This window comes from Miniopterus schreibersii, assembly GCF_964146895.1.
Source record: "Miniopterus schreibersii genome assembly, chromosome: 7".
Lineage (NCBI taxonomy): Eukaryota > Metazoa > Chordata > Mammalia > Chiroptera > Miniopteridae > Miniopterus > Miniopterus schreibersii.
Genome location: NC_138108.1, coordinates 58,626,051 through 58,646,214, shown reverse-complemented (window position 1 = coordinate 58,646,214; position 20,164 = coordinate 58,626,051). Strand labels below are relative to the sequence as shown.

Here is a 20,164-nt window from a genome sequence, read left to right as displayed (position 1 = left end):
CTCTGGGTGATGCCCTCTATTAGCCACTGGAGAGCAAGGTGGCCCTGCAGAGGAAACAGGAGTTTTGGAGGTCAGGCTAGACCTCGTTTAGAACTCCATTCTTCAAGTTATTAGTGTTGAAATTGGCAAATGGTCTGAGTTTCACTTTCCTTATTAGTAAAATTATATTTCTTCATAGCATTATAATGAGAATTAAGTGGAATTCAATTAATTGATATGTATATATACATACACACACACACATACATACACACACACACACACACAGCACCACTACAGTGGCTGGTATATTATAAATACTCAACATTTCCTGTCCTGAGAGAAAGTCATGATAAATATAGGGCACGGAAGAAAGCTATCCTTATTGAATCTGACAAGTGCTGGGGGCACCCAGATGAAAGCTCCAGATGACTCACTTCTCCAACCACCTTCAGGCTCGAACAGTGCTGACTCCCTCCCAACAACACCTTTTTCTTCCTTGCAGAGAACTGGAACTGCTCCAGAGGGTAGCACTCAGAGCAGGATATGCCCATACGCTTGAGGAAGGTGTTGCTCACAAGAAGTGAGTCACAGCATCTCCATTGTTTCCAAAAACAGTGGATGGAAAACACTCGAGCCCGGCTAAACAATGCGTGCAGCCTTGCTGGACCAAGCAGGGTAGACTCTTTAGACGCTGCCAGGGGCCCCTATTCACCATTTTACCTGGGGAGGGGGGAGTGGAGAGAAAAAGGAGAGGGAAGGGGTGGAAGGAGAGGGGAAGAAACGAATGAGCAGGGGGAGCTAACGGAGGAAGAGATGGAGTCATTTTTTATAGAAATGACTGTAGGAATCAATTTCCCCACTTCTGGACTTCAGCAAACCATCCCCTTTTCTCTGAACTAGGCAGAATATGGATCAATTATTAGAAAATGGTAAAAATGTGTTACACTCTTCCTAGGGATTTTGCAAGGAAACTGTAATGCTTAAACACTAACCAAGAAACTTGCCTAAGTGGGGCTGATTGATGCCAACAATACTTGTTATATTTGAGTCAACTTGATTCTCCCTCCTCTTCAGAACTTGCTCTAACCAGCGCAGCCGCACGAAATGTGTCTCCTTCCTCTGAACTCTCACGGCAACTGTTGCCAGCACCGCTCACTTGGTAATTAATCACGTCCCGCTGCCTCGGTACCTCCTGCACAGTTGTTTTGGTTTTGCTCTCCTTGCTCTTTCCCGGTGCCCCGTTCTTGGACCATGTACGTCCCGGATTGTTACCCATCTTCCCAGCGACCGGTCACCCCGTGAACGTGAAAGCTCCGGGAGGGCAGGGGCGTCCTCTCACCCTCTTTTCGCGTCCACAGCGCCCGCCCAGCGCTTTACACGCATCCGCCCCTTCGCCAATGTTGCTGCTTTAGTTAAACTTTGTGTTCAATTCTAAGGAACGATGATGTTTTTGGAATCAGAGGAATATCTACCATCCACGAACTAACTCTCAAGTTCGGGTGACAGGTTCACGCGCACTTGTTGCGTCTGGCAGCCTCAAGCGTCACCCCTCGGCGCTGCCAGGAGCATCCTCCCGCGAAGGCGAGGTGCGCAAGGTGGCCCTACCTGGGGGGTTTTCGCTCGGGTACTAGAGCGAGCAGGCGGGGAGAAGGCGGGGACCGCGCGAGCGTTCCAGCGGCGGCGACACCCGGCGGGTCTGCGCCCCTCGGGCGGCCGGCGAGGACGCCTCGCTCCTCCGGGGCTGTGCGAGCCGGAGGCTGCAGGAGCCGCGCTCGGGCGCCTTGACATGGCGCTTTCCGAGCGCCGTGCGCGCCAGGGGTGGCTGCGCTGGCCCTGGCTGTCGTCGCCCTTTCCCGCGCACGGACTTCGGCACGCTCGCGAATTCGGGCGCCGCGGTGTTGTGCCCGGCGCTTCCTCCGGGCGCCCAGCGAGCGGGGCGCCGGGGCCGCGGAGGCAGAGGCCGCGGCGGAGGCGCACGCTCGGGGGCGCGGGTTAACTGGCGCACCTGGCACCTGCCGCCCGGCGAGAGCGCCGGCCGCCGAGCCGAGAGCCGCCGCCGCCCCCTCTCCCCACGGGCGCCCGGGGCTGAGCACGCTCCCGCGGGCCGGCCGCGCCGCGGAGAGAGTGGGTGGGCAGGCGAGGGAGGGGAAGGGAGAGGAAGGAGGGAGGGAGGGAAAGGGCGAGGCGCGTCCCCGAGGCGGGGGCGCGCTCTCGCGCGGGCTGCCGGGATCGCTCGCCGCCGCTGTGGTAATGTCCGCCATGTTGGCCATGGCGCAGGGAGCGGATCGGGCGGGCGAGCGGCGGATCTAGTGTGTGGAAGCGGCCGCGGGCGGCAGGGGGCTGTTTTCGGGCGGGTGGGCGCCCATGCTGTGGCCGGGGGCAGTGAGGAGGAGGAGGAGGAGCGGGCCGGCCGCGCTGCACTGAGGAAGGAGGTGGAGGAGGCGGCGGGAGTCCTCCCCCCCTCCCCACCCGCCCCGCCGCCGCCGCCCGGGCTGTTCCTGTAAGGCGGGGAGACAATGAGTAAACTCTCCTTCCGAGCGCGGGCGCTGGACGCCGCCAAACCGCTGCCTATCTACCGCGGCAAGGACATGCCTGATCTCAACGACTGCGTCTCCATCAACCGGGCCGTGCCCCAGATGCCCACCGGGATGGAGAAGGAGGAGGAATCGGTAGGGACTCGAGTGTTTATTACCCCCCCCTTCCCTCCTTCCCCCTCCCCTTTGTCAGTCGGGCCTTGCCATTCACAGCGCGCTTTACGCTCGCTGGAGGGCGCCGCTGCCGCTTTAACGCATGAGACCCTACGCCGGCGGAGTAGCGTAAACCCTCTCGGCCGGCGCAGCGCCCGCCCGTGGCCGCCATGTTGTTGCGTCCCAGTGTTGTGATTAGCTCGCTGCGCCTCTTACGCTGCCGTAAGGGGGCCTTGCCGTAAGCGGCGGCCGGGAATGGCGCAGGGAATGTTCTGGCCGCACTTGGCGTAGGGCCTCTGTTTACCTTTCCTTTTTTTTTTTTTTTTTCCACCCGCGACACTGGGTTAACTAGTGGGCCAGGGTGCCTTTGGCTGGGAAAGCTTTGACTTTTCGCTTTTAAATTTAGTTTTGCATTGGGTTGTTTTTGAAATGACTTATGGGAAGTAAAGTGTTTTCAAAACAAACATCTTCCTCCTAGCAAGGTTTAATCCTCGTTCCCCGGCCGTGGTGGTGCAGCGGCATGAGGCGGTGCGGCACTGCGGCGAGGCAGGGCGGAGGCCGCGACTACCTTGCGGGGTGTAGCGTTAGAGTCTCGCAGACCTGCTAGCTCGGTGTCTCAGCCCTGCTTGCCTGGCTCGGACGGCGCCCGCTTAGTGCGCAGCCCTAGAAAGGAAGCAGGGATGTTCAGCGACGAGCTGCGGGCGGTGTGCTGTCCCTAGGCCGCCTCCCCGGGAATTGTCTTCGGAACGGGAGTCTTAAGAAGTTGAGGACCTAGTGCATCTAAATTGAGAGTTGCAGTTTTGGTAACGCAGTGCGTTTTGGCAAAAATGCTGCTTTTTCTCCCCGATGGGTTACATTTTGCATACGGTTGAATTTTATCTGGTGTGACAGTGTTTATGGCTGTGGAGTGGTGTTACTTGCATGAGAAGTTTATAGTAACTGCACCCTCAAGAATTTCTTCAATGAACCTGCAGTCCCGCCTTATTGTCAACCCCGGGTGTTCGTGGATTGGTTCTCTTGTTTCGGTGACTGTCAAAAGAAGGCGCAAGGTTTCCGTGATTGGTTTTCTCTTTTGACTATTAATGTTGCAGGAAATGCTTTTATGCCTTTGATTGGCTGCTCGAGTTGTGACCTCATTATATTACCCTGTCATTACTACTTTCTGCTGTGATTTAATCACATTTCTCTTTGGTGTTTACTTGAAAATTTTGCACTTTCCGTAGAAAATGAACATGGCCACACTATCAGGACGGACATTCAACTTCTTATAAGTAAATAAGATGAAAACCCAGCATTTATGCTGAAAGATTAGAATAAAGTCATATATGAAAATTCTCTTTGTTTTTGTTTTTTGAATAAAATTTGTTTCTAACTTGGCTCAGTGTTCCATGGGAAAGATAAAGTTATAGTGTATACAAGAATTAATTTAATTGAACTTTAAACAACACAACTTTGGATTCCACAAAGTTAAATTTCTGTTAATCTTATTTTGTGGGTTTTGACCCCAAAAGAAAGGTGGCTTATACGCCTTAAAGTATCAATACGTATTATATGTAACTACTTAGATTCTGTTATTTTGGTTTGGGAAAAACTTGTAGGATGAACAATTAGCCCCTGGAAGATATGTTGCTTTTTTGTGAACAGTGATGAACATTTTATTTAGTTACTGCTTTAGGTTCTTAGTTTGCCACACATCTTGGTATTTTATCTGAATTTGGGAAGAAAACTTGCAGTTTAGTTATTTTTAATGATGTATTAAAAATAAATCTTTAACCCCATCACAATTTTGTACACCAGCGCTAAAGTTGTATTATTTTTAGAAGCTTGTTTCATCTCCCCAGTTCTAGGGAAGAAGAAATCCAAATTCTGATAGAACTAGAGTTGTAACCCAGGACTACTTATCCTTTTTGCCTTTTTAATGTTACAAGTGGAAGTTCTTAAAATTAAAGCAAAACTAAACAAACCCAGACAGTTAAGATTTATATATAGTCTAAATTCTTTTGCTTCCCAGAATGTCTAAATGGGGTACTAGTTTTTTCTTTTAAAAATTAACATATAAGTCAGAAGACTTGTGCTTTCATGAGTGACAGTGACAGCCAATTCAGTTCTTCTGGTCTTACTTACAGGATTTCTGTTACTTAGCAATAAAATATAAAATTCGTAAATGTTTTGTTTCATTTGAGTTGTATTTTAATTCAACTTCAGTTGTCAACATGTTTCTAATTAGTTACCTTCATTAATTTTAAATCCCATGGACTTGCAAATAAAAAAACACACAGAAAAAACTTTGGCTTATGGATTTATAATTGTTGCTTAACATTTCTAAACTGTCCACAATATGACCATGACCCCTTTTCTAATTGGTTGGCAGAATCCTTTGACTTCACTCTAAGGCTTTCATGGACATGCTCCCCTCCCCCAATAAAATTAAGGACTGTCCCTGTGTAGCTATTAGACTATCATTAAATTATGTATAGTCTTTGACTTAATTTTGAGTTACATTTCGATAATACCTAGATGAGGTAATCTAGGTGTTTCCTTTTTTTGTAATTTTATTTTTTAATCTTCATTTAAAAAAATTTTTCAATTACAGTTGACATTCACTATTATATTAGTTTCAGAATAGTGGTTAGGTATTTATATATGTACAGCATAGTGGTTAGACATCCATATAACTGATCCCCCCAAAAAAGTCTAGTACCCACCTGACACTATACGATTATTACGTTGATATTGACTATATTCCCTATGCTGTACTTTATATCCCCATGACTCTTTTGTAACTGCCAATTTGTTCCTCTTAATCCTTTCACCTTTTCAATCCAGTCGCCCAACCCTCTCCCCTCTGGCAACCACCATTTTGTTCTCTGTATCTATGAGTCTGTTTCTGTTTTGTTTGTTCAATTATTTTGGTGTTTTTAGATTCCGCGTATAAGTGAAATTATATAGTACTTGTCTTTCTCTGTCTAACTTATTTCACTTAGTACAGTGCCCTCTAGGTCTATCCATGCTGTTGGCAAATTTCATTTTTATGGCCTAGTGATATTCCATTATATATATATATGCACCATATCTTCTTTACTTAATTGTCTGCTGGTGGACACTTAGGTTACTTCCTTATCTCAACTATTATAAATAATACTGCAATAAATCTAGGTGTTCTTTGGCATTGGTAGTACTCTATTACTACTAACCATTCTCTTACCTCTCTCTTTTCCTTTGAACATGCAGGCATCTTTTACTTTTCTTAATGTTTTTTGTTTTCATTGTATGCCATTTGGCATCTTTCTATAACTTGGTCTCTGTAGTGTTCCTGTTGTACTTGGTCTAGGTCAAATACTGTAAACTTATGTTTATTTAGAATCTAAACAACCAGAAAGATCAGGTGATCAGTAGTTCTGTCACCTCCCCATGAGTTTGTATAGTAGTAGTTGATGTTTTTAACATAACATTTTTAGAATACTTCTTGTGCACCAGGTACTGTGCCAAGAATTTACATTATTATCTTATTTAATCCTTTTTAAAATCAGCTTTTTAAAGTATAATTTACATACAATAAAATGTACCCATTTAAAGCATAAAATTTGATGAATTATGACAAATATATACACTGATGGAAACACCACAGTCAAGATATAGAAACATTTTAAACACCCAAAAAGTTCCCTTGTATTCCTTTGCAAGTCAGTCCCTCTCCACCAATAGTTCTAAGGAACCAGTGATTTGCTTTCTCTCTATAGATTAGTTTTGTCTTTTCTAGAATTTCACATAAATGGAATCATACATGCTTTATTGTGCCTGGCTTCTTTTGCTCAGCATAATGCATTAAGGATTCATCCTTGTTGCATATATCAGTCCATTCCTTTTTATTACTGAATAGGATCTCAGTGAATTTACATGCTGTAATACAGGGTGGGCAAAAGTAGGTTTACAGTTGTAGTACAAATAAATAACACAAAAATAAATAATAATATAAGAAGAAACTGTTTTGCATACTCACGACTAAACCTGCTTTTCCCCACGCCCTGTATATTCATCCATCCATCCATCTGTTGTTGAATTTTGAGTTTTTTCTAGTTTTTGGTTTTCATTTAATCCTTGTAGCAGCCCTTTGAAGTATTATTGTTTCTATTTTCTAGATGAAGAAACTGGAGGGTCTCACTGCTAGTAATTGGAAGGGGTAGAATCAGACTCTTGCCTTTAATGTCACAAAAGCCCATTCTCATAATCACTGCATTTCCTGTTGACTTCTTACAAAACCCCAAATTATCTTATGAACTATGAAATTAATTACAGTTTTTGTAAATAGTGTACTTTTTATAATTTTGGGAATGGTGAAAGATGATATAGATTTGATTGAAATATTAAATTATTAAGAAGTGTAGTTTCCCTAAGCGTATACTAAATTTGTGGGAAACTATCCTATTTTATTATTTAGAGTTTCTCCTAGTAGAATGTAATCTCTTTAAGGGCAGGGATCTTTACATGTTTTGTTCCTTAATATATTTCAGTTACTGGAGCTGTGCCTGGCATATAACATATGCTTGATAAATATTTGCTGAGTATTGAATGAGCTTCTGTTTCTTTTTCTATACCAAAAGCTATGCTTTTGTGAAATACTGTGTGTGCGTTTGTGTGTGTGTAATTTGTTAGCAAAATTTGGTAAGTTATTCTTCCAACAAGATTTGGTTTCTTATTTTGGTGTACTGTGTATACCTAAGTACTAATTTTTTTCCCTTCTTGAGTCAGAGGCCTCTTTAAATATAGAATTTTTTACACATAGGTATGATTGCAATATTAATCTTTATCTTGTGTTAATTACCCCTCTCATAGGTGTATGTAGATTTGTGTAAGATCTTTTCATTGTGGAATGAACCAAAATCTACATGAAGGCATGTGATTCCATTCATTTTTAAAGAAAAAGATCATGACTGATTTTAATTGCCGTTTCTCCCCTCAGATGTTAGTTGTCTAATTTTTGAATTATCTTAATATTTTAAGTAATATTTTGAATGATTTGAGTAGAAATATATTTAGTCTTTCTACTGTTTCAAAGTTATTTTGACATTAATATATTTCATAATAGGGAGTTCTGAAAAGGGCATAAAATGTGATTTTGTAAGTTGATATTGTAAAAACATTAAGCATGTTGTTTTTTTTTTGTTTTAGTGTGTGTTTGGCTTGTATTTTTGGTGGTTGTTGTTTTTTCAACAAAAGCAGATACCGGGTATCATCTAAGTTCCAAGTGTTATCTAAATAAGATAGTGAGAAACTATTTAAGGGGTTCTGTAAATCAGTTTGTGTAAGGCTATGCTGAAGTATTGTTAGGATTAAAAGAAGGATATGATACAGATCTTGATTTCAGGGAACTTAAGTCAATCATTGTCAAAATCGTATCTGGAAAGTAAGCAAAAACTACCAAGTTACAGACATTAAAAGCCTTAGAAAAAGTTAAATGTCAGTGTAATTAAGAGGAGTAAGAGAAAACTGTTACTGAAATGTATAGAGAAGGCTCCATGGAGAGGGATTTAACAATTGGGCTTTCAGGTTTGGTTGTATGGTGTACGTTGAAGCAAATATTTAGTGTAGAAATATTTAAAACTAGTTCTATCAATGTTATGTAGACTATCGGAAGATTCTTGCATGTTACATGTGTTTTTTTAATCCTCACCTAAGGATATGTTTATTGATCTTAGAGAGAGAAAGAGAAAAAACCAAACATCGATGTGAGAGACAAATATCGATCGGTTGCCTCTCCTACACGCCCCAACTGGGGATTAAACCCCCAACGTGGGTATGTGCCCTGATCCCAACTTGAACCCACAACCTTTTGGTTCACGGGACAGTGCTCCAGCCAACTGAGCCACCTGGCTAGGGCTCTTCTTGCATGTTATATGTTTTTAAATCTGTCTCTATCCTTCTCCTACTGATAGAAACTTGAGGGGGGTTGCAGTCTGTCATTTCTGTCATGTCATTCTCTTTGCTCTTTTTCCTTTTTTTGGACATGCAGATGACTTTTGCTTTTTAAAAAATATGTCTTTATTGATTTCAGAGAGAGAAAGAAACATCAATGATGAGTCATTGATGGGCTGCCTCCTGCATGCCCCCCAACCGTACATCGAGCCCGAAACCTGGTCATGTGCCCTGACTGGGAATCGAACTGCAACCTCCTGGATCATGGGTTGATGCTCAGCTGCTGAGCCATGCCAGCCGGGCTGACTTTTGCTTCTTCCCCTTCCTTGGTTTCCTCTTCAGCACTAGATACTGTTTAGAACCTAAAAGGCACTCAGTAAATATTTGGTTATTGAATGAATAAAATTGTTGGAGTGGAGACGAGGTTGAGAAAAGGGTAGAATTATACCATATTGTACATGTTTTGAATGTTAGGCCTAGCAGTTTGTAGGATGGTGTAGAAGAAAGAGAATTGAGCTACAAGTGTAAAATCTGGTGTGTTTTTTTGTTTTTTTTAATCAAGAAGTTTAATCATACATTTTCTTAAAATGGTAAGCATTTATCAAAGCACTTTTAATTAAAATGTATATTATGCACAGCATTAGTCATAATTTTGAAAGCCTATATTAAAATATCTAGCATCGAATTTTTATTTTCATATTCTGTCTCATGTATATTGTGTATGTAGCCCAATATGTGAACCCAGTATGTGAAAGTCAAGACTTACAAAATGGAAGAATTTGATTATGGTATTTGCTTTACTAAAAAGTTTTGTGTTGTAGCAAAAATTTCTCCTACTATTCCTTTAAATTGTAGATAACCTGAGGTATTTAAAATAGAGCCAGATTCATCAAATTTTTACATCTACACAATCCTTCTGGGACATATCTATCAAGTAGGCTCCTCAGTAAGATGTAGAAATGAGGCCTTGGATGGGCTCTAATAGCTGGGTTGACCAACTATACCCAAAGAATGTTCATAGGTATGGAAGCCAACATAGAAGGGGGTTTCTGTTGACCTGCTTCACAGCTCTTCCCTTGACCCTAAGAGTTCTACAATCTTATTAATGACTCAGATACACTTAGGTCATACATGTATCGGGTTTGTTGACAACGCAAAGCTCCAAGCACTAGTGAATCTGGATGACAATCAGGATTAAACTTGAGATCCCTTAGCCCAAAGCAAGGGCTAAAACTGAGATTATGCTTTTAAAAGAATAGTAAAATCTGTTTTTTAAGTTTTAGTTCTGTTGTTAAGTGGCCATATGATCTGGGAAAGTTGCCTACCTTCTCTGAGCCTCAGGGTGTTCATCACTACCATCTAAGCTACCATTGAATGTATGTAGTGTGTTGAGCATGTGCCAGGCACTTTGCTAAACTCAGTAGATGGTTTAGAGCTCATTATAATGTTAGAATGGGTGGGTGCTATTATCTCTTTTCCAGAAGAAGATCCCAAGGTTTTAGAAATTAAGTATCTTGCCCAAGGCTGCCCCTACCTAGACTAGAACATGGTAGAGGTGGCATCTGAACTCAGGCTCTATAGGTGCTTGACTCCAGGGCTCTTATCTTCACCATTGTACTGCTTCATCTGTAAAATGAGTGTATTGAGAAGTAGATGATGTGTAAGGTTCATTACATCTGTACTCTTCTATCACTTATCTCATAGGCATGGAGGAGTTACGAGGTTTTGCCTCAGGGAATATTATGAAAGAAACTGTGGTGAATGCCTTTTCTAAACACATTGCTTTTTTAAAAATTCAAAAGAATGATCTATCTGTGGTGTAAGTTTAGATTTCATCCTTATCAGTTCTCTAAAAATGAGGCCTAAAAACATTTGACAGGTGGGATCATTAGGTTGGTTTCAAGTAACAGAAACCAAATCTGGTTTCTTTAAAATTTCTAAAGGTTGTCTCACAGACACCAAGGAAGGGGTGAGCAGTCAGGGTTTGGGAAGGCCAAGAACCAGGGCAGCTCTGGGCCCTTCAGCAGCAAGTGACATTGATGTCACTCTAACAGTTCCCAATCTTTTGAGAAGTAGTACAGGTTAGTGGTTAAGTACATGTGTTCTGGAGCCAGACTGTATGGGTTTGAGTCCTCAGGCAGGTTAATTTCATCTATAAAATCTAACTGGGTTGTTGAGAGGGTGAATTGTAGTGTGCTTGGGACAATTCGTAGCATGTAGTAAGCATTCAATGAATATTAGCTATTATTATCATCATTGTTATATTTCTTTCAGTTCAAAATTCCAGATTCCTGAGATAGAGGGTATTATTTGTTTGGCTTGCATCAGGTATCTGCACCAGTCAAGGAACAGGGGAAGTTAGTTTACATGTGCTATTAAGGGCTACCCTCCTGAGAATGGGGCTTAGCCAGGCAGCTGCCCTGAGAGATCTTCTGGTGGGTATATAACATCATAATCAGAAGTTGTGAAGTTAAATTGTTTAAATCCATGGTTTAACCCAAGGTGAATTTGTATCCTTGTTTTCACAAACCTTAAATTTGTCAGGTGTTTTAATGACATTAGAATATTTTGTATGTATTACATTTTTAAATGAAATTTGAATTAAGGACTATAAAAGAAGACTCCAGAATACTTTTAAAGAAAGCAAACCCTTCACACTTACTAATTTTCAAAGTAGTAAGGGATGAATTTTGTGTGACCTCATAACTTTTTTGGCTCTTAGTTTCCTCATTTGTGAAATAGAATTGGACTGAGTCACCTTTAAAGTACCTTTGGCTCTAAAAATTACTGCATACATGAATCAACATGTCTACTTAGAACTAACAAATGAGAGACTAGATATTAGGGAGATTATTAATAGGTAAGGTGTAACTCTAACACTGTTTCGAATGCTGTCAATTTGGTTTAGAGTTCTTTTTTGATGAGGATCAGTTACACTTATCTACAGTCTGACACTAATTTTTCCTAGAGATCAGTAGGGCAATCCACTATGTATGTTTTGGATATGATCAGTTCCCTTGCTTTCATGAAATTTTCTTTTGCTATCTTTACTACTCTTATTCATTGCTGTAAATGTTCTGAATGTTGGCATACTTTTAGCCCCTAACACTTGAGTTTATTCTAATTTTTTAATATCTCGCCTGTGTGTGTGTGTGTGTGTGTGTGTATCTGTGTATCTGTATGTATGAACATGGATGTATGTATGAGAATGAGAGCACAGGTGAGAGAGAAGACACTTATTTTCCCAATTAAACCAAATACTTTAAGGAAAGTATCATGTCTTTGTTTTGTTTTGTTCAGCTCAGGCTAGATACCTACCCAGGCACTTAAGTGACAGAAAGTTTGTAATACAGGCATGGCCACCGGGATTGAAACTTGTCTATACATTATAGGTGCTTCAGTAGGGTAACAGTAGCAGTTACCCTTCTGTTTTATTTGGAATAGCCTCAGCTATCTTAGCAGAATTCATCAGGGCTTTCAAAATATCTCTAAAAGATTTAGCTCAGTGATTCTCAAACTTTGGCGTGAATCAGAATCACCTGGAAGGCTTGCTAAAACACTAGTCACTGGTCACCATTCCCACAGTGTAGGATTTAGTAGGTCTGGGATGGGGGCCAGGATTTTGTACTTTTAGCAAGTTCCCAGATGATCTGATATTGCTTGTCCAGCAACCCCATTTTGAGAGCCACCAGTTTAGGAGAGAAATTACTGGTTCTCATCTAGGCCACACATCAGAAAATCTGGATGCTTTTCTAAAGCACATGTGTAGGCTTTACCCTAGATTTACCAACCAAGTCACAATTTATAGCTGATTTTGATTCTAGGTAGAAAAATATTACTAGCATGTGTGCCCATGATCCCTTCCTATCTGCCTTGCCATTTTATCACTCCTTTCAGAGTTTCTTCTTGTGCTCTAATTCATTGGCTTTCAAACTTTTTTGTCTGTGACACTGTATTGTGTGTGTGTGTGTGTGTATAACCAAAACTATGGTACACCTTCACACACACACACATATTCAGTGGTTTTTCATTTTTTGCAGTAACATTGTATAGAGCTATCATGAACAGTGAACGACTGAACCATTGCTCCTAGAGGAAGAACAGGGTTAGGGTTCCTGTGAGCCTCTGGCCTCAATGTATTTTCATCAACCAGTCAACATATACTTAACTTTATTTTATGTATGTTTCTGTTTAAAGATACTTTATATAATATATATTGTTGATTCATTGACATTGAACTTAGAGCCATGAACACTGACTCATGCCTGAATGAAACTTGTCTAACACAACGTATTATCTAAGGCATATCACAGCCGCCTTGTGCTTAGGAACGTTAAGCTGCACTTCAGCACTACAGTTGTGGGTGTGGCAGGCGTAAACAAGGAAATAATTTAAAAAATGCAAAAAACAGGGCACTAAATAGACCATTAAAAGGACAAAATAGAAAGTTTTCAGTTCTTAAAAAATGCTTCTGGTTTTTTAATTAGACTTAAGGCGTTTTCCCCCCTTCTCTCAGGACCTTAGTTAGCCTCGTTTTCTTCTTGAACTTGTATGGTTTATTCTAGTGTGCACTGCTCTATACATCCATTTTTTTTCATCCAGATGCATAGTCAGTTCACACACCATTTTAAAAAAATATCTTTTCTTCCTGGTTTAAGATGCCACTTTAATCATATTTGAATTTCCTTAGGCATTTGTACCTATATCTTAACTTTATATTTTGTTTCATTGTGCATAAAATTTACTGTTTTGATCATTAACCATTTCATTATTTTATCTTTCTATATTTATCATTCTAAAAAATATCTGGTAGAGTTAGTCACTTCTCTCATGCTTATTGTTATTCTTTTTCAGAGTTTTTCTTACTATAGTTTCTTGTTTATTTTTCCATATGAATTTTATAATTATTTTGTCTAACTCCAGAAAAAAAGTTGGTGTTTTTATTGGGATTCACCATACCTTTATAAATTAGCTTATAGAGAATTGACATCCTTGTGATGTTGACTTCCTATCTAAGAACATGGTTTATCTCATTTGTTGACATGTATTTATCATCTTTCAGGAGTGGTTTTCTTATTGGTTTTGTGCATTTTTGATTAAGCTTATTCTTTGGAATTCTGCCTATTTGGTCGCTATTGTAAATCTCATCTCTTCCATTATACCTTATATATTGCTTGTACTTCAAAAAGCTATCAACTTCTATTTTAATTTTATATCCTGTGACTTTATTGTTTTCTGTTATTTCTATCACTGGATCACCACTGACTTTCTTACTTACTCTACAGTACATGTTTTCAGTTGTTACTTGGAATTAAGATCCTAAAGGGCCCTCTGAGTCACTTTTCACCATCACCTCCCGCCAAAGAGGGAGGCTCTTATTCTTAGTAGAGGCATACTGTTGTGGATATCTGATTCTGACATTTATTCTGATGCTTGCTCCCCCCCCCCCCCCACGCCAAGCAGTTCTCTGGCACCAGCAGATTATCCTAAACTCAGTTTTGACACTGTATCCAGAGATAGCATCAGATGCTAATCAGAAGTCCACATTGTCACCTGTGCTTTTCACTGACTGGTTTTAGATTCAGAGGCTTCAGTGTTCCCCCTCCTTGGGTTCAATTAATTTACTAACGCAGCTCACAAAACTCAGAGAAACATTTTACTTGCTAGATTACTGGTTTATTATAAAAGGATATAACTCAGGGATAGCCAGATAGAAGGAAATACATAATGCAATCTGAACCCAGTCCTTTTGGGTTTTTTATGGAGATTTCATTACATAGGCATGATGGATTAACTCATTGGGCATTGGTGATTGATCTGCAACCTGCAGTCCCTCTCCCCTCCCCAAAGGTCATGGGAGTGGGACTGAAAGTTCTAATCCTTCTAATTACGGAAACTAGCCCCCAGTGTTAGGTGCTTTCTAAAAGTCACCTCATTAACATAAACTTTGGTGGTGTTGAAAGGGATTTGTTAGGAAAATCAAGGCACCTTTATCACTCTTATCACAGGAAATTCCTAGTGTTTAGGAGCTTTGGGCCTGGAAAGGGGACAAAGACCAAATACACATTTCTACAGTATTACTTGAAATTTTCAGAGAATTAGAATTTAGGTTGTTAGTAGTGACATATTTTAACCAGAACTTTGTATTTGAATGCTCTCTCTCTAAAATAGATTTATTGTTATAATTGACACAGACTGCACATACTTAACGTGTACAATTTGGTAAATGTTCACTTCTGCATACACATGTGAAACCATTACCACAGTTAACATAGTGAATCTGTCACCTCCATGCCCTGTTCTAAGCCTTTCCATCTTTAGGCAAATACTGACTTCCTTTCTGTCATTGTAGATTAGTGGTTTGCATTTTCTAGAGTTTTGTATAAATAGAATCACAGTATATATTCTTTTTTTGGTCTGGCTCCTTTTGCTCAGCATAATTGTTTTGAGATTCATATATATGATAGCATGTTTCAATAGTACATTCTTTATTGCTGAGTAGTATTCCATTTTTTGGATTACCACAATTTGTTTACCTGTTGATTGCTTTTTGACTATTACAGATAAAGCTGCTATGAACTTTTGTGTGTGTACATCTGCTTTTAGTTGTTTTGGTTAAATATCAGGGTGAAATGGCTTGATCATATGGTATCTATATTTTAAAAGGTTTAACTTAAAAACACACACCTGTCAGACTGTTTTTCAGAGTGGTTATATACCATAAACATCACCTTTTATGAGATGTTTGCATAGCTTAGAACCTTGCTACTCAGAGTTTGGTGTGGATTTGGCGTTACCTTGGAGCTCCTTTAAAATTGATGAATTTCAGGTCTCATCCTACACCTCATGAATCAAAATGCGCAATTTAAAAAATTCCAAAGACCCCTGGATTGTTCAAATGCATATTAGGATTTGAGAAGCTCTGGTTTAGAGCAGTTGTGGCCGCAGCGGCGGCGGCGGTGGTGGTGGTGGTGGTGGTGGTGGTGGTGGTGGTTCTGGTTCTGGTTCTGGTTCTCTCCCTCTCCCCCCCTCCCCCTCCATTTGCTTTAACATGCCTTAGGCCTTTGACATGTTTGTATGACATTCTCAAATGGGGCTGGGAAATGCAGTATCATTTTTTAAATTCCTACATAATATTGGTAATTTCTGCGTATTCTGCCCTTCTTCAGATGATTGCTTCATAGTGATTTACTTATGGCAATAAATTTTTGCCTGGGGCCCATTTCAAATATAGTAGTTTTAGAAGGAATTACTTCCCAAGCATTTTTCCAGTGTAGGGCTCCCTAGCCTGGCACCATGTTTTTGTGGATAAAGACATGCCCATTTTCTTTTTGTGTAATTTATCTGGTGAATGAGTCCATTTGCTTGCTTTTTTTTGTTGTCCGTTCTCTCTCTCTCTCTCTCTCTCTCTCTCTCTCTCATAACCAGTGATCTGATTCTTGGTTATTTTCATATAGGTATCTTGGAAATTTCTCTATGGGTTATCTATCTACTCTGAGTATTCAAAGAATGCAAAGTAATTCCAGAAATGACTTTGTTATGAATAAATTAACCGAATATCAAGTAATGCTTTTTAAAACCAAATATCAATAATTTATTTTGCCTACTGTTTTAAATTTTCTCTATTACTCATTTCCATTGTTCCATGAATATTTAAGATCAAGCTACATTGATGTTATGGTCGCCTTCCTGAATTAGTGTTAATGTTGAAGGTCATGGTCTTAATCAGTACTAGGAAATTCCCAATTTAATACAAGGTTTCAAAAAAACCCAATAATTAGATTAAAAAGTAAACATTTGTTACTATATTAAATGAAACAAGTTAGTGTTTTGTAACTTATAATTGAGTTCTTCAAAAGTTTATCTGTAAGTCAAATATTCTAGAATTATACAGTAATGCTTGTAGTAAAATACTTCTACACAATAAGATTGCTTTCACTTTTACATTTTTGTTTAAAATGTCAGTGTTTTAGGCCATTAAAGCCCCCTCACTCACATATCCTTTTTACATCCCCACAGGCAGTGAAGAAAGGAGGAGAATCTATGTGTGATTCAATTCTTATTTATTTAAAATTTAACACAGTTATCTTTCAGATGAGAAAAATCTTTACCCTGTTATTAAATTCTGAAATGAATTTATTGCAAATGGGCACTTACCAGTATAAATTGATAAATGTCTTTAAATACAGTTTTCAGAAAAACAGAAAGTTTAATAAGGTAACTTTCTATTTTATTGATTTTTAGCTAAAGCTGATATATCTTTTTGGGAGGCACTGTTAATGAAATAAATGTAACTTTCCCTACAAAGACGGTATTTAGAATATTAGAGAAATGGATGGATACCATATTCTTTAGGCTAAAGTTTCTTAATTTTCTTGGTGAAAGACCAGTTTAAAAAAAATAATTCATTGCTTACTAATACTTTCCTCAAGTATAATAAAAATAAATTACTAGAAAAATTAAGTAAAAAAAGAGATGTAGAAAATAGGAGGCCACTACTTTTTAATCGTTAGTTTTGACAGGAAAAATTACTTTGTCACATTGCTTTAAAACATCTAGAGCACCATAGTATGAGTAGCATTGCTTTAAACTGGTAATTATAAGTGTAGTTCCCCAATTTACAGCTTTATTATCACATTGGAACTTGTTAGAAATGAGAATTGTCTGGTTCCACACCAGACCTACCGAATCAGAAATTCTAGTGGTTTGGCTAAGCAATATGTTTTGAAATGAGACCTATAAGTGATTCTGAAGCACACTAATGTTTGAGAGCCATTGCTTGCAGCTTTCCCCCTAAAATGCTGATATCTGGGCTTTCTTAGAAGGAACTGGATAGTTTAAACTCTTGAGTGCAAACTATGTAATTGAAAGACTGAAAGATGAAAGATATGGTTGGTTAAAAAGTTAAATCTGTCATGGATCCTTAGATAGGAAATAACACGTAATTAAAGATTGAGATGTTTGAAAATATATGAAAAAAGATTCTGGTGTTTTAGATACTAGGAATATGGATCACATAATTAGAATTCTTTTGATGGAATTGAGAAGCCTCACTTTGGTCTCACCTAGATGAAGACTTCGCCAGTTAAAACTTCATGGTTTAAGACCTCAGGGTTGCATAGCAACTGACTCACACAACTCTTAAGTTGGATGTTTGGCAGGTTGTTTTAGTACATATTAAAAGGAACTACACATTGTTGTATTTGAAATCACTTGAGATTGAAATGGAATCTTTGTCTTGATTAATCTGTAATTTAACTTCAGTGTGCTTGTAACTAGTGCATAAAAATATATTTGATTTTGTATGTTGATCTTCTGTACTCCAGTATTGCTAAACTCACTTTATTAGTTTTAGAAGGTTTTTTTTTGGTAGATTCTATCAGATTTCCTACATAGAGGATCATGTGGGTCTGTGAATAAAGGTGGTTTTACTTCTTCCTATCCCAGTCTGGGTGCTCGCGCTCTCTTGTCTTTCTGCCTGCCTCCCTCTCCCCTGGAGATTACACTGACTAGGACTCCCAGTACAGTATTGAATACAAGTGTTGCGAGTGGATATCCCTATCTTGTTCCTAATTTTAGGAAAGAAGTATTCAGTATTTCACTTAAGTACGATGTTAGTTGTATGGTGTTTTTTTCACTGATGCCCTTTGGAAGTTCCTTTCTGTTTTTAGTTTTCTAAGCATTTTTTGGAATGGTAGTTGAGTTTAGTAAGTTTTTTTAAATACTTGCAAATGTATTTAAACAGTAAATGATCATACTGTTTTTCCCTTTGATTTATTAATATGATGAATTACATTGATTTTTTAATGTAAACCAATGCTGTATTCCTAGAATAAACCCCATTTGGTCATTTATTATCCTTTTAATATATTGTTGGATTCTGTTAACGAAATTTTGGTTTACAGTGATTGCATCTATGTTCACAAGGTATATTTGTAGTTTTCTTGTAATGTCTTTTCTGGTTTTCACATCAGAGTAATGCTGGCTTTATAGAATGAATTGGGAAGTATTCCTTCTACTTCGTTGTCTTGGAAAAATTTGTGTAGAATTGGTATTATTTTCTCCTCAGCTATTTGGTAGAATTCACCAGTGAAGCTATCTGTCCCTCGAGTTTCTTTGTCTGAAGGTTTTTAATTACAGTTAAATTTCTTTAATAGATATTAGGTTATTCAGGTCATCTATTTCTTCCTCTGTGAACTTTGTTTCTTTTAAGGAACTTGTCCTTTTCATCTAATTGGCGAGTTTATATTGGTATGAAAGTGTTCATAATACTCACTCCTTTCTTGTTCCTGACATTGATAATTTGTGTCTCCTTTTTTACTCATTGATCTGGCTAGAAGTTTATCAATTTTACTGATTTTTGTTTTCTATTTCATTGATTTCCATGTTGATCTTGATTATTTCTTTTCTCCTACTTTGGGTTTAATTTGCTCTTTTTCTACTTTCTTAAGGTCTTTGATTTGAGACCCCTTTTCTATTTTAATACATGTGTTTAGTGCTGTAAATTTCTAAGGGCTGCTTAAGATACTTTCTAATTCCCTTTTAATTTCTTCTTTGTTTCTGGGGTTATTTAGAAATTTGTTATTCAGTCTCCAAATATTTAGTGGTTTCAGAGAGATCTTTCTTTTATCAGTTTCTAAATTGAGCTCATTGTAGTCTGAGAGCATAATTTGTATGATTTGAATTCTTGTAAATTTTTTAAAACTTGTAATATGGTTCAGAATATTTTGTCATGCTAAGTGTTCCCTTTGAACATGAACAGAAGGTGTATGCTGCCTTTGATGGGTAGGGCATTCTGTAAAAGTTAGGTGAAGTTAGATGGTAGTTTTGTTATTCATTATATCTGTGCTGATTTTCTGTGTATTCGTTTTGTCTGTTGTTGATAATGTGGTAGTAAAATCTCTATAATTTTAGATAATGCCTATTTATCCTTGAAGTTACATTAGTTTTTATTTTGCGAATTTTGAAGCTGTTGTTAGGTGCATAACTGGATAGGGTTGTTATGTTGTCTTGACTGATTGACCCCTTTAAGCAGTGTGAAATAAACTTCTAAATCACTTGTGATTTTCTTTGATCTGAAACCTATGTTGATTGTTAATATGGTCACACTAAGTCTCTTTGACTAGTGTTAGCATGCAATATCTTTTTTTACTTTTAAACTATTTATGTCTTTATATTTAAAGTGCATTTATTATTGGTAGCTTATAATTGAGTCTTTTTTTTAAATGCAGTCCAGCAATCTCTGTTTCCTAATTGTGGTGTTTAGACCTTTTACATTTAATATGATTTTTAAAAATTAAGACATTTTTAGAGCCATTTTAGACAGCAAAATTGAGAGGAAGGGACAGAGATTTCTCTTCCTCCCCCCACACATGCATAGCCTTCCTTGCTGTTAAGATCCATTACCAGAGTGACATGTTTGTTACAATTAATGAACCTGTATTGACAAACCATGATCACCCAAAGTCCATAGTTACATTACAGTTCACTCTTGGTGTTGTACATTCTATAGGTTTGAACAAATGTATAATGACATGTACCTATCACTGCCCTAAAAATCCTCTGTGCTCTGTTTGTTTATC

General features: G+C 38.8%; 1 protein-coding gene across 2 annotated transcripts in view; it reads left to right on the top strand.

Moving 5' to 3' along the window:
* The first annotated feature begins 2,189 nt into the window (after window positions 1–2,189).
* The window catches only part of EPC2 (enhancer of polycomb homolog 2), a 98,385-nt gene continuing 80,410 nt past the window's right edge, over window positions 2,190–20,164 (top strand). For both annotated transcript variants that reach the window (XM_081142293.1, XM_081142292.1), the window contains exon 1: window positions 2,190–2,651. In XM_081142293.1, the coding sequence (XP_080998419.1) occupies window positions 2,499–2,651 (153 nt within the window). In that variant the 5' untranslated portion in view covers window positions 2,190–2,498. The remainder of the gene's footprint in view (window positions 2,652–20,164) is intronic.